This window comes from Stereum hirsutum, assembly GCF_000264905.1.
Source record: "Stereum hirsutum FP-91666 SS1 unplaced genomic scaffold STEHIscaffold_6, whole genome shotgun sequence".
NCBI lineage: Eukaryota > Fungi > Basidiomycota > Agaricomycetes > Russulales > Stereaceae > Stereum > Stereum hirsutum.
This window is the reverse complement of record NW_006763136.1, coordinates 1,979,920-1,994,250: the sequence shown is the minus strand read 5'-3', so window position 1 is coordinate 1,994,250 and position 14,331 is coordinate 1,979,920. Positions and strand designations below refer to the sequence as shown.

At 53.5% G+C, this 14,331-nt stretch overlaps 5 protein-coding genes across 5 annotated transcripts; 2 read left to right on the top strand and 3 right to left on the bottom strand.

Moving 5' to 3' along the window:
• Positions 1-471: 471 nt before the first annotated feature.
• On the bottom strand, positions 472-2,159 carry STEHIDRAFT_168316 (uncharacterized protein; the record flags this gene model as incomplete). Its single annotated transcript, XM_007303766.1, has 7 exons — positions 2,128-2,159; positions 1,872-2,050; positions 1,725-1,816; positions 1,071-1,674; positions 945-1,008; positions 872-891; positions 472-812 (listed from the first exon to the last, which is right to left on the bottom strand). Exons 2-7 carry the CDS (start codon positions 1,930-1,932, stop codon positions 472-474), a joined length of 1,182 nt encoding a protein of 393 aa, XP_007303828.1. The 5' UTR covers positions 1,933-2,050; positions 2,128-2,159.
• Positions 2,160-3,686: 1,527 nt separating this feature from the next.
• Positions 3,687-7,063, top strand: STEHIDRAFT_110788 (uncharacterized protein; the record flags this gene model as incomplete). Its single annotated transcript, XM_007303765.1, has 6 exons — positions 3,687-3,923; positions 4,480-5,990; positions 6,038-6,079; positions 6,120-6,143; positions 6,522-6,634; positions 6,753-7,063. The coding sequence occupies 6 exons, from the start codon at positions 3,687-3,689 to the stop codon at positions 7,061-7,063; spliced, it is 2,238 nt and encodes a 745-aa protein (XP_007303827.1).
• A 501-nt stretch (positions 7,064-7,564) lies between these two features.
• Positions 7,565-9,589, bottom strand: STEHIDRAFT_121207 (LuxS/MPP-like metallohydrolase). Its single transcript, XM_007303764.1, has 4 exons — positions 9,372-9,589; positions 9,191-9,312; positions 7,894-8,767; positions 7,565-7,834 (listed from the first exon to the last, which is right to left on the bottom strand). The coding sequence occupies exons 1-4, from the start codon at positions 9,567-9,569 to the stop codon at positions 7,745-7,747; spliced, it is 1,284 nt and encodes a 427-aa protein (XP_007303826.1). The 5' UTR covers positions 9,570-9,589; the 3' UTR covers positions 7,565-7,744.
• A 224-nt stretch (positions 9,590-9,813) lies between these two features.
• Positions 9,814-11,782, top strand: STEHIDRAFT_156567 (uncharacterized protein; the record flags this gene model as incomplete). Its single annotated transcript, XM_007303763.1, has 4 exons — positions 9,814-9,984; positions 10,053-10,375; positions 10,433-10,843; positions 10,906-11,782. 4 exons carry the CDS (start codon positions 9,814-9,816, stop codon positions 11,780-11,782), a joined length of 1,782 nt encoding a protein of 593 aa, XP_007303825.1.
• Positions 11,783-12,149: 367 nt separating this feature from the next.
• STEHIDRAFT_110785 (uncharacterized protein) lies at positions 12,150-14,198 on the bottom strand (the record flags this gene model as incomplete). Its single annotated transcript, XM_007303762.1, has 1 exon — positions 12,150-14,198. The coding sequence occupies one exon, from the start codon at positions 14,196-14,198 to the stop codon at positions 12,150-12,152; it is 2,049 nt and encodes a 682-aa protein (XP_007303824.1).
• Between the last annotated feature and the right edge of the window lie 133 nt (positions 14,199-14,331).

Here is a 14,331-nt window from a genome sequence, read left to right as displayed (position 1 = left end):
AGAATCTCCCATAATTTCCACGAGTTTGTGGTTACTAGGCGGTAAAATTCAGCCGCCAGCAGCAAGAAACTACCAATACTTGCGAAGAAGAAGAAATGATACCATGTGTTAACGTGGTCACCTACGACGGTCCACCATTGCGAGGAGAGATTATACAGGCACGGCAGAGTAAGAAGTATATCGATGCTCTGGACGTAATCACAGTCGTGATAATAATATTTAAAGGCGAGCTATTCGTTACAAGAATTTGCGATCATGAAATGGAAGTTGAGGGCACAGAGGAGAACAACGAAAACGGACACAAAGCACGACAAGAAACGTAGACAGCGGGCATCAAGCTTTCAAGGGTCTCTTCTGTATGGTGTCAAACTCAATTCAGCCACGGCCCACACATACAGGCAGAAAAAGAAGTCAACAGTCTAGACGGGGAAAGCGTCAATGAAACACCCAATATACCACGATAGCTGCACGTCACGTCGGAGGGACCCGTTCCCTCTCGGCATGACTGTAACCCTCACCCCTGGGCGGCCGCACGTCATAACCCTGCCATGCACCTGAGGCAGATTCCCAACCCGAACTAGTTCCATGCTGGTAGCCACGGCGCTCCTCATCGCGGTCGCTTTCAGAGATGTGGGACTCGGGGGAAGGGAAGCGAATGAATTGGTACTCGGTCCCCGACGTCGACGAGGAGCTCGACATCGCCGTCGGCGACCATGAGGGAGAGTCCGTAGACGAGTGGGCGCGATAGTGTCGCCGCATGTTAGAGTTCACGTTGAACAACCGGCCACAACCAGGGTATGGACATTTAAAAGCTGCAGGGGTACACAGTCAGCTTTAGTGAGGGGCAGAATACACGAGGGTGATAACTCACGTTTTGCTCCAGTATGTGTGCTGTTCGTAGGTCTATTAGTATCAAATGACACAGGCTAGTAAGTCCGACTCACTTCGCATGGATAGCCAAACTGCTTGGACGATTGAACCGCTTCAAACAGAGAGTACAGACATGCCCTGTGACACGAGGGGCGAATATAAATATAAGGTGAACAGGCCTCGATCAGAAATGAGCTTACTCTTTCCATCGTCTATTGGACGATCGATGCGGTGCGAGCCACTGCTGCGTTCGGCTGGAGCACGAGCTCCCGGGATATAAACCTCATATTCCGAGGAATTTGGCGGGAGGGAAGACGGCGAGTGAGCAGGTGAGCCATCTTCAGAGTCATCCAATTCATCTTCGTATATTTGAGAAGGACCAGGCGCTGGTGAATGATAATATGGAGAGGATGAAACAGAGCCTAACTCCCGGGGAGGTCGGCCAACCCTTGAACCAACCGCAAGAGGCTCAAGTGATTCTCTCGAAGGGGTCGAGCGAAGAACTTCAAACGAGTGCGACGAGCGAGAAGGGTGAGGAGCATATGACCCGTGCATAGATGTTGGAGCTGGAGGTGGTGGGTAAGTGTATGAAGGTTCACGGTGGGTCGAACGTGGAGCCGGATATGATGGTGTCGCATAGACGTCACGGTTTCTGTGTTGCGACGAAACGGGAACATGATCTGGCTCGCGATATAAATGGCGTGATCTTGAGGGCTCAGTCTGGTCCTCGACATGATGTACCATGTGAGGGCGACGTTCACGAGGGATATGGCCGGAGTAGGTCATACGACGGGCACCATCGTGCTATACTGCTGATGAGAACACTGAACATCGAGGAGAAAGAGACAACATACCGAGGACGGTCGATCGTCTACTGCGGGACCTGGAGAGGAACGATGACGATATCCATGTTGCTGTCTAGGGGACTTCTGGTTCAAGAGATGGTCTACAACGAGTCCACGGTCAGCCAATCCAATGGGTTTTCCTGCGGGAAAGAGTACCTGGAAACAATTCCTGGATGCTAGGCAAGGAGACGGGGTGGGAGTGGGAGTGGGAGGACATGATCGCGGAGTAGGGGAGTTCAAAGCGCAGGAAGGGCACGCCAACGAGCTATATAGGCGTCAACAGGCGTCTAATTGGACGGTTTTATAGAGACAAGTCGAGGACCCGGCACGGTATGCTGCAATATGTAATGAACAGAACACGAGGCGTGGGTCAGGAGAAGGATCGGAGAACCCGAAAAAGTACTGGACTTGCTTAAACTTAACCCTGGTCGCAGATCTGGTTTGTTTCGTGGATCGCCGAGAGAGCGGCGAGAAGGGTGGGGAAGAGGGATAACCGCGCGTGCGGTAACTCTGAGAAAGCCGACGAGAGATGTGCGCCTGGGGAGGGGTAAGGAGGTGGAAGCGCAGGAAGGACGGGGAAGGGAAAGGGTGGCTGTTTGTGCGAAGGGAGGGTACTTATCAGCGCTGGCAAGAGTGGCCTAGGGCAGTGGATCCATTCGGAGGATATTGCGAGAAGCCGCAGATCCCCAGGATCCATAGCACCTGGGATTTGCGTTGTTCAGACGCTTCCCAGGGACAATGACATCGGCGGTCACGCTTCTCCATTCGCCACGTCTTCCCTGGGCCCGACCTGCCCGCTATGGCGATCCGATCGCTCTCTTCATTCGGGCGCCGCATAAGCTCGGGGTCCCAATTACGGCGCTTTCACAACGGCCCCGACTCCATGTCCACAGCGCTCTGTAGGTGTACACTCACTGGACGACCCGTGCCTAACCTGGCGTGCACTGGCCCCCACAGCCAAGCTGAGCTCGCGCCCGTGCCGTACCAAGCCGTTGACTCCACTTCTCGTCGCCCACTCCTCGAGGCGGTGGTTAGTGGCCATTGTGCCGAACAAAGAATTCAAACGACGCAAAGTCGGAGCCTGTCGGAGACAATTCGGGGGTGGCGTGGGTCAGGGCGCCAATCGCTGACAAAAGATCTCTTTTTACGTCCTCTTGTCCTCTTTCCGTCGGCTCGGAAGTCAATCCAGAGGCGGCGAATTGAAAGAACAGCGGCTTCCCAGATGGCCTGCGTCCTCTCACTGCTCCTGGACACCTTGCCACTTCTCTCCAGCCGCACACATCAAGCCATCTGCTGTGTCTGAGCCGCTCCATTTCGCAGTCCCGTTTTGGCACGTTATGGGCGTGTAAACCCTCGACAAAGAGTCATTCTCTGTCTATATTCCGCTTGTTTCGGGCGGAGCACGTTGTTCATTCAAACGCCCGTCCACACCAATGTCATCCCACAAGGATCAAGAACAGATCGCAGAGATGTTAGAAGCAGAAACACAGCCGGCAGGTACGTCTCGGAGGAGGGGCAGCCGTTTGTCGAAGCACCTCTGCATTATGTCAGAGATTGTTTGATCCATCGGAGTTCGAAATTATCGTCAAACCTTGAAGCATAGGAGTACGAACGAAGCGTCAAGAACGTATCATCGCGCATCTGGATCCGTGGTGATGATAGTTGGGCCATGTGAAAGACCCTCATAGCTTCACAGGGCGCCAAGCAGTTGACTGCAAGTGCGAATATGAAGAAAGCCCGGTGCGCTCGGGATACGATCATGAGCGGCGTTGCACCATCTTGGATCGTCGTTAGCTTGCTGCCATATGAGGTCGTGATACTGTGGGGTTTTTGCCCATAGGGATGCCTGGCAAACGGCACTGCCAGCGTGCGAATGTATTCATCCAGCTAGTAACAAGGATTGCCCGATCTCGAAAGGCGTAATCATACATGACTAGTGGAGCGAAAAATACGCCTTGAACGACTCTAAACATGTCCAAAGCGGTAGGAAGATCGCCTGTTTTGGCAAGGGCTGTACGGCTCTATGAGTACGACACCAGCAGCGCGAAAACTGCGTGTTCTTGCATGACCTGCCTCATAACACCAGACTACAACTTTGCGAGTTATTTTCACCTGAACTCACCTCTTCGTTCTTCATCCATCCAAAAGCGTATGAGTCGTCGAAGCCATGGAGTCGTCGAAGCCGTGTTCGCGTTGCGAGCAGCGACGGTACGGAGCTGTGCGGACACGCCTCGGAGTCCAAAATACATCGGGATTTTCCGAGCTTTCTGCATGCCGCCGCTGTGCCACAACAACTCACTTGCATGTTCGGCTTCGTTGAACCCCTCTTTTGCCTTCCTCGCCTTGCTTGCTGACTCTGAACTAGGTTATTTCTCAACTGGTTGAAAGTAAAGATCTTGACTGGACATTGAATCTCATATCTCTGGCTCCAGGTCCATCTTACCGCCACCGATAGCTCCAAACGCAGCAAGCCCACTGGACTTCCAACCTCTATCCGTCGATCATTACAACGAACTCACGTCCCGCCGTCATGAAGCACTCGTATACCAGTCTCCTTGAATCGTGGCTTCGACTATCAATGCTCCTTTTTTTGAACTTTGTGGATGTATCATTCTCACTACCGACTACCGCGCAACCCGCTCCTCGAACTCTTAGGTCCTCGCCGGCTCCCCACCATGGAAAGTCACCGTCCTCTTCAATACTAAGCTTAGCCCTTCCGCTGGCTTTGCTTCCTGTTGTAGTCGCTCTCGTTTTTATCCTCAAGTATGTCTACCTCCGTCATCGACACAACGTATCAATCGTGTCTTCTCGAACGACCGAAAAAGCAAAACAATTCATACCATACCACGGCTTCCACTCTTTCTTCTCCGGGATCCTAGGCGATAGAATCTATGCTCTGCACGCTCTTATGACAACACGTTTTCAAGCCTTCTTCGTGGGCTGCCTTAGCTCCCCTGAGCTCGAGACACTGCCGATCGGCGTTCCGAAGACCACAGGGCATCATCCGGTCATGCGTCCCTCTGTCTATGGCTCGTCCAAGGCTTCTGGGAATGCTTCTTCTGGGCTTGACTCTCTGCACAAGGAGAAGACTAACGACCTCGAGTTTGGATACACCAAGGAACGGCCACGCCACGTTTCGGACCTCACTGATGCTCGCACCCGTCTATGGAATCGAACCTCTACTTCCCTGCTCAATCTTCGCCACGAGGCTGCGAGGACCGGAAAGCTGTCGCGGGACAGCTCGAGCGTTCACACAAGACCTTCCTCACTACCCCGAACGCGCACGCGGACGTCCAACCGATCACAATCGAGCCTGTCTTCATCCCAGTCGTTCTGCCTTCCATTACAATACCCTTCAAATATCTACTGGTATCCTCATCCCTCGTCAAGCTCTGTCAGGCTTGTTTCCGATGCCCATCGATCTGGAATAAGTATTCGCTCGACGAATGCCATCTCCTCCACAACCAGCGTTCCCTTCGTTCCCTTCACCGGAGCCTCTGCTGCCACTAATCCACGACCCGACCCACCGTCTCGACAGTCATCTCAGTCCCGAGGCTTGGCCCGTCGCTCGCAGAGGAGTTTATCTTCAATTCCGGAACAAGAATTCAAGCAGGACCTGAGCCCTGCGCTACCTCCTCTTAATTTTGGGGTGTCGCCTCCCCTTCCGCCTTCTCCCGTCCATTATTTCAGTCACGGTGGTGCTTGGAACGATAACAGACAGAGGCTTTCCCATGTTGGAAGTCCGGGCATGAAACCCAAACAAACCAGCATCAACTTCTCCGGTCTGCCTGTAGATTCGAGCGTCCCCGCAAATACTTTATCTCTTGTTCGGGAATCACGCATAGTTACAATCCAACCAAGTTATCCTGGCGGATCGCCTCCATCAAGCCATCTGTCACCCCGGCAGGGATTCAATCGTTCGTCGTCGCTTGCGAGCCCCCAATCTTCCGTCACTATTCCAAGCACCAGACGCCCTCTATCCCAGAACACGCATGGTTTCACTCAGGACCCGACTAAACGCTTCTCAGACTTCTCGGGCGATCCTGTTGTCCTGTCACCGTCCATATCTTATTCTCATCCCGCGCCGCATACTGGTCACGTCACCTTCGAAGCTCCCGTTCAGACGCTCGGGCCAATTGAAGCGCCGCTTGAGCATGGGATGCATTCTCACCGGCGCAACGTAGCGGAGCATGATTCGGGGTCTTTCTGGGATGAAAGCAGGGGGGCTCACACGTTCACTGGTAAATCCGACGATCGCGAGGAATCTATGGATAGGTACGTCAGTCTCTGCTTCTGACTATCGTCCTTCTGTTCTCGAGCAGCATGTCCCAGTCCCCATTGGCGAATCTTCTCCCGACCGAAGTGTGTGTCTTAAGAAACAAGCGCTGATTGTCCCTTGTTTAGGTTTGGAGGTGCAGGCAGGGCGGTGTGAGCCTCGTCCCGTGTAGCGAGCACGCTGACATGCTTGGAAGATACCGGCGTCTGTTTCAGGCCACCTGTACGCCGTCTTCATCGTGGTATTGGGGCGGAGCGTGAACCGTACCTCCTCTCATCGCTGCTGCGCTCAGGGGCTTGTCTTGTTTTTGGCCTCATCATTGCCTTTCTCCTCCTCGTTCTTGGCGACATAGTCTCATGTGCGACCATCATGTTGTAAAGATCCACTCTCTTCCGTGTTGTTCTGTGTCATAAGTCTTCGTTTACCTTTTTCCGTATCATTCGTAGAGTATTATTGTCTCCGCCTGAACCCCACCCAGTACTCCGCTAACTGTTTTCAATCGCCGCAACGTTCACTCACCTTCGTAACAGTTTCTGTTTGGGTCTTCACTTTCTCCCCCAGTCTTTCTATTCTTTGGTCGCCGTGGTCGCTACTGTCCTATTCGCTTTCTTAGAAGAGTCCTTTGCGACACCCCCATTCTCACGTACTTCATTAATTCCCCATACAGTATACCCATCTCAGGTTACCCAGGTCTTTTATTCGCACACTCGTTCACTGGTCTTTCATTCATACCAACGATCGCTCCATACGTTCCTTTCCAGCATTTGCATTCCTATCCATCGAATTCGGAGCCTTGAGCTGCATTCTCAGACTAACTTACGCCCGTGCCACAACGCCGCGAAGTAAAGTGTATGGTTTGCTCGCTAGCGCTGAACCAACCGAGCGCATCATAATTATCATCGATTCATCACATCTAAATCTCTACCACGGCACCGGTTTCCCGCAATCGCGAATATGCACCAAGCAGCCTAGCCAGTCACCGACTCAGGTCGCCCGATGCCTAGCCGATTCTGACTGCAACCATCTTAGTATGATCTTACGATCTTACTGCATGTTGAACGCTGTACGATGAGTGATCATGAAGTTTGAACGATCATCACCATCAGCTGACTCCAAAACTGAGTTCCAACGGTGAGAGGAGTCCGAACGTTTCAAGAACAAAAAACAACGATCCAAGTTCGAGTTAGCCCCGTTGAGAGCCTTCCAACGCGCCTGGGACGACAGGAGGTGCCAATCAGGTTAGCCCCGACCTCTGGTCTGGGGTTATTATTGGTCGCCTGAGGCGATGTCTCAGGTGGCGCTTTAAAGGATGATCCAAATCATTGTGCTTCAACATCTCGAGGCACAATGTAGCGGCGACCGAGCTGAGTCTGAATCGTTCGTTCGTTCGTACGTGGCCGTTTCCTGAACGGTGTGATATGGTCCATGAACACTGTTTCGCGCTTCTCGTTGTCGTATGGTGGATAGCAAAAAAAATTACTCGTTGATGAACCTTGATAAGTAGTCTTGTCCCTTAGGCCAGAATAGCGTATAGGCCCCCGAAGGCGAGACGCGAAAAGATTTCGGGAGAACTGCGTGAGTGATGTATCACGACTATTCACGACGAGCGAACGGGGCAAGCTAGAATGAACTACCGAGGACTTAGCTTCCCCTTACAGGGACAAAGTCTCGGGGATTATTGAGGTCTAGACAATCATTATATTCCCGGCAAAGGTGATGATATTTTGAGCGAATCCAGCCGTGCAGTCTATAATCACAAGCCAAGCTCGTCCTGGTAAGGGAGGGTGTGGATATCTCCAATAGCAACAATGGTAGGGTTGCTCTTGAGCAAGTCACCGGCAAGCTGGTTTGGTGCAGCGGCGTTAGCAAGGTGAGCCCCAGTCGTGAACAATGGACACGAACCTTGGAGATAGCAGCGGCGTCCACAGCCTCAACGGCCTTAACAGTGCTGTCCAGACCAGCCTGTTCGCCGGAGAGGACCTTGGGCCCAAGGAGGCTGACGAATCCTTCCCTCTTCTCCACACCACCAGCGATCGTGAATTTGGCCTTCGCCACGGCCTTGGTGGCATCCTCAGCGCTGACCTTGCTCGCCGTCGACTTGAACGCGTCGACGGCAGCCTTCGAGGCCGCTGAAACGGCCTTAGCGTCGTAGCCCTCGAGGAGGACACCGAAGAGGGTAGCGTCAGAGTATGGCAGGATGACAGTGCTTGCGTGAACGCCGGCAGGGATGGAGGCGGAAAGTGTGGAGGTTCCGGTCGTCCATTTCACGGATGGAGCGGGAGAGATGTGGGCGTTGAGGGCATAGAGAGCGGGCAGTGATGCGGTTCCCGAAGTTCCGAAACCGATGAACACAGTTTGAGGGCCGTGGCCGGCCGTAACTCTCGTCGAGCCACCGTAATACGAAGACTTGCTGGCCGAGGCATCTGCTGTAGATGGGGAGATACCGGCCTTCTTGAAGCCCTTCTCGAACAGCGATGTAAGGGCGTCGGATGAGATGCCGGTTCCAAGAACTGCCAGAGATGAGAGTGATTGGGCGTGGAAAGCCTTGACGTCCTCAGCGGTGATGCTCCCAACAGAGTGTTCGTCGGCGTAGAGCGAGTGGCCCAGACCGGAACGGAAGGCAAAGGCGTGGGCGAGCTCAAGAGCACGTGTCGAATTCGAGTGAGATACGGCGGCGGACTCGGCAAGAACAGCGGGTAGAACGTATTCGGTGAGTTCGTGACGGGTGAATTTTGCACCTGCAATGTAGTCGGCGAGGACATCAACGAAGAACGACCTAAGTAAACAAGACAACGGTCAGTTAATTCATTCAACCGCCTGTACGTGACACCCGTCTCTACAGAGGGCTCTGTTCATAGTTTTGCTGGAAACCATTGCGATACGAAGACATGGTATGAGAAGTAACCCTTTGCACCGAAAGACGGGTTTCTTAGGATCTAGGCCTGTATGAACCACCCTTGGGCAACACTAGGGATTACTATCGGTTCTAAGCATGTGATATTGATGAGGGTAGGTATGGTGCACCATGATTTTATTTTCCACGCGTTTCCGTGAAGATACTGGACGAATAGCGACAAGTAGAAAGAGTCGCGTTCGAAGCATGCCAGGTAATAAGGTTGTGTTGACTGCGTAGCTTCTCGAATTCGACATGACCACGTCCAAATATAGAGAGATGCGAAGACAGAAATATCGAACGTACTCATCGCCTCGGAGGAACTCTGCCGTCAAAGCCAAGTGTTCGCGGGAGAGGGTGGAGGAGAGGAGACCGCCGCGCAATTCGGCCTCGCGAACGGTGCCCAACGCCGAGCGCTTCCCGGTGCTCTATAGTTCATGCCAGAAATAAGGATACAATTTCAAGTATATAATCTAGTAGGACGCACCTTGAACGCGAAGTTGGAAAGGACATGGGCGAGACCAGGCTTCTGCTCGTACCGACTACCGGCCTTCAGCAGGACGGTCACGGTGGAAATTGGCTGGCCATTGTCGACAGTGGCGACCTTGACACCGCCGGCGGCGTCGACGACCGTGGCGAAGGAGCGCCTGGAGGATTGGCTTGCTAGACGAGCAGCTCTGAGCATCGAGGATATGTGAGGGCGGAAATCCAGCTCTTCGCGTTGGTCCACTCCAATGGGTGAAGCCGGCAGCGGAGTTCCAACGCCAATTCTTGCCTTCCCACGCTTTTCGTCACCATTCATCCAAATCAAGCCTCAGTTTTATGTGCGGAACCAGACACAATCCGGGACGCGTCTTGTGTGTGAACGCGACGCCGACGCGACGCGACTTGGCTTGTAACTTGCTCGGAAACTCTGGTTGTGTAATATCATGCTCTACGCGCTGCCTACCACAGGTCCTATCAACTGGTCCTCAAACCAGCGTAAATCTGTTGCAGACCACCCAAACGTGCTCGTTTCTGGCGTGTTTCAGACCGCATCGGCGTCGACTCTTGCGGACCAGGTTCGCCAACGCTATCTACAGTTTCTCTGGCTACCCGACGTCAGTACCATTTTACTTCACTTGGTTAGTCTTATCGAGGGCGGAATATCTGAATCTTGAAAAGATAGGCTATTGTACCGCTCGTGCAGCTTGTACCGCTTCTTCTGCTGCTCTCACCGAAGACGTCTGCAGAAGAGTCCTCCCATGCCTTGCACGCTGCACTCGACGAGGTCCTCCTGACTGAGAGACTGTCAGCACATAAATATCGACATTCTATCCCTAAATGGGTTGACGAAACCGCTGCCATCACTGCTGATGATGTCGAAGCCGAGATGGCTCGCTTTGCCTTCAACCACTACGCCGTCGATGAGGTCGAAACCTATGATGTCACCCAGGACTTGGACGAAGAAGCCAGTACATTACGATGGATCAAGGAGATGGAAAAGCGAGAGTAAACTGTCCACACGCTTTCATGCTATTCGTTTGCTCATGATGATCGACTCCTCAGGGTTCAACTCCAAATACTACTTCACCTCCTCAAACTTTCTCTCCCGGGACCCACACCTGCCCTCATTAAGAAATCGCTTTCAATTCCTTCTCCTGACCCATCACAATCCGCAAATACTACTCGGCATGACCGACTTCTCATGCCCCACCTATCACTCAAATCGCGTACCGCAATGAGTGGCAAACGCACGCGGCCTCGTCCGTCATCTTCCTCCGAATCTGAAGAGCAGACTCCGCGCCAGATTCTGGAAGACAGACTCGAGGGCCTGATGGACCGTCTTGCAGTATGGCAGATGGCTTTGCCGGTGGATGAGGAAATGGCCCAAAGCACTTCGAAAGTCCAAAGAGAGGAGCAAATCAAGGAAGTGAGGGACTGGACACAGGCATTCTGTGAGGATGTAGTTCGGGTTCAGTACGTTTCCCCCTATCGTACTCCTTCATGATTCATTGGCTTATATTTCCCACCAAAATCAGTTTTTCAGAGAAGCTCCCCGAATCTTACAACCTCCTGCGTTCCAAACTCTTTCGTCTCCCACAATGGTCCTCCGAAGGCGAAGACACCGATGCCGATGAGCCGCCCCCATCCAAAGCCAAATCTCTATCCAGGTCACGGTCTCAAACTCGAGAAGACTCCAACTTCTTCGGCAACAGCGCCGCTCCGAGCAGTTCTGCTCCTCCGCACCTGTCACGCTCAAACTCCCTCGCACGCTCGGACTCTCTTTCTCGCACCGATTCGTTCTCGCGTACCATTTCCCTATCCCGCACAAACTCCAACTCACTGTCCCGCACAAGCTCCCTCGCTCGCACAAAGTCCACCTCGAAGTCCAGCACGCAGAACCTAAACGCCACCGCCACCGCCTCGTCCTCTTCCACTTCCAAACACGACTCGCGATCCCTCTCTCGTTCGCGCTCACGTTCCCTTTCTCTCTCTCTGACCGCCGAGGCTGAGGCACAAGCAAAGGCCCAGGCCGCCTCGAACGCCCGCAAACGACCCCTCCAGCGCGAAATTAGCATGTCCAAGGTCTTCAGGCCTAAATCTGTCGATCCTGTGGAACATGTGTCCAAGCGCATCAAAAGAGAGCAAGACAATCCCCCCTCGCTCGCTGAGCGGCAGAAGGGAAGTAAGGCAGGCGTTGTCCTCGTGGAGGCAACGCCCACGAAGAGCGTACGGCAGGGCAGGGACTTTGGCGGTTCCAGTGCGGGTGTGGGTGGGAGTAAGGCCGATGGGGTTCTAGTGCAGGATTCACCGGTGAAAGGAGGGCGTGGGCGAGGTGGTGGGTCTGGTGGTTCTCGGAGACAGAGCCAAATGTTGGTGGAGGAGGATGACGATGATGACACTGACGAGGAATAGGAGTCGCACTTCATGTTTTCGATATGGACAAAGGGCTGGCAGTTTATTTTATGTTGTAATATACCTGTCGCTGGAGGTTTGGTATTCCTTGGTTGCTCGTTTCCTTTGAATTTTTAACTTGCACTGCTGTTCGACAGAAGGAGTAAATCGTGCGCACGACAAATTCCACGAGTACGTGCTACAGCAGAGCTCGCACAAGGTACATTCACATGGCGACGAACAGACACACTAGGAGCTACATGAGCGGCATACAGCGAGAGTCTAAGCATACCGGGAGGAACATGACCGCATCTCAAACACGAGACCAAAACATATGAACCTACGCCTACACCAAAACGTAGAGGCAATCGTAATGGCGGGAAGAAGTTCAGGTACACTCGGAAACCACATTTCCTCTCCTGCTATAACTCGGCCACTGTCCTGAATCCTTGCCTAATCCAAACGGGGCCAGCGGTGACCCGGTTTGGGCACCCACTCCTGCACGTACATCCGCGTCCTTCTCCACACCGTAACCATAGCTCACCGGCCTGTTATTCTCCATCCAATCCTCCTCAGCCATCCACTTCATAGCAGCATACGTCGAAGGCTCCGCACTATCTCGACAGTCCCAGTCTTTCCTCTTATGCATCTCCACTCCCTCCGTACCCGTCTCGATGTCGCGACCGAACGGCTGTACATCTTCCAAGCCCGCGAGCTTAGGTGCATCTGGGACGATCGATCCCGATGCCTTGAGCTCTTCCTCCCTCAAAATATCCTCCCAGCGTGGACTCGGCTTACGACGCGTGAGAGGTCGCGCGTCGTTACGACCCGGTGAACAAATGCTCGAGTGCCTAGAGCTGTTGCAGGAGTACACGCTTGAAGGACTACTCGTGACAGACGTGGAAGGCAATCGGCGCGAGCTGTGAGAGACGGTGGGAGAGCTGGTATACGTTGTGTTGGAGTAGTCATATTCTGAGATTGACGACACCTGGGATACGAGCGAAGATGCGATGTAAGAGGCTATGGGCGCGTGAGCTGGTTCGAGGATAGGTTCAATAGTGGAGGAAAGGGGCCGTCGAGGGGCATTGGTCGGGTGTGAGACGAAAACGGATTTCTTGCTGGTAGTGCGCGGGCTCTGAGTTTCGCAGGACGGCTGAATAGAATCCACGGCTGGTTTTTCCAAACGAATAGCGTTGTCGAAGCTTGTGGCAGTGGTGGCGGAACCCTTGGCCGGTGGGATGGCAGCGCGTGCGTGGGGACTGGTGGACAATGGTGGAGGCCCGACGTTCTCCTTTTCCGTCTTCGTGCGGCTCGAAATCGGAATTCCATCGCCGAAAGCAGCAAGCCAGTCGTCTTCCTGTTTCTCCTGCTCTTTGGTCATACGCGCTGGTCTCGAGATATCCTTCGCCGTCGGGGCCAAACGTCTGCATTGGCTGTGAGATCTGACAGCTCCGGACCTTGAGAGTTGACCGCGAGAGTTGAGAGACAAAGCGCGTCCAAGAAGAGAACCCTTTCTTTGCAAGCCGCTCTGAGAGGTCTGTGCGTGAGGATCATCGTAGCTGAGGGTCGTGGGCGAGGTCACTTCCTTGTCTGCCTCCTCGATCGGCAGCAGAGACGACCTGACGTGGCCAAGTCCAAGAGACAGCGAGGGTTTACGAGCATCCCTACAGCCTTTGCAATGACAAGGTCTTCGCGTAGCCGCGACCTGCTGCTGATGGTTCAACTTCTGAGCAGGTCCCACCGTAGTCTGAGTATTCAAGATCGAGTTCGTATTCGCCCCATCATGAGAGTTCGTCCTAGCGTGATGAGTCCAAGCCGGTGCCTTAGAGCTAGATGATGACTGTGTTTCCGAGCGAGCCCGAGTCTGAGCTTGAAGAGAGGCCTGCCAAATGTGATGGGGTATATAATGTCCTCCTTGAGTCTGAGAGTTGTCGCTGTTAGAAGATGAAATAGAGGTGCTAGACCGCGGCGAGATAAGAGACGAGATGAGGGACCCGCGGTCGCGTTCGATATCGACGGTACCGGTCTTGTCTGTGTAGGCCGTATAAGCTGTCTCCGTGTCGCTCTCCTCCCCACTTTCAAGTTCTGGACAACTTCGACCCTTCTGCTCCGTACGCAATCCCGCCAGTGTGTTGACTTTCCCAGGCACGGAAAGACTCTCGTTGACAGTGACCGACATTCGTCTCCTCCGGCGAACGCGAGACCATGAGCGGAAAAAGTATACGGAGAGGACGACGAGGATAAGGAAGCCGCAGACGGCGGCGACAATGGGGATGAGGTATCCTTTAGAGGCAATGTCTGTTAATTTGAATGAGTGTTTCAAGTTGGATGTTAGATTGTCGTTGGAGGTAGCAATGTTCGAGGCCGCGCGCCCGTCGACAATGCGCTTCGCCAGGAGCTGGGCGTGCGTGTTGTTGACCATCGTTGACTGGGACATGGCGTCTTGAGAGGAAGGAAGTGGGCGAGCAGTTCGATCTCAACCTTCACCGCAGGATATATTCCCACGCCACAGCCCTGTGAGGGCCACACATCTCACAGCGAATATTTGGGAAGGTACAAAGCATCGAGGA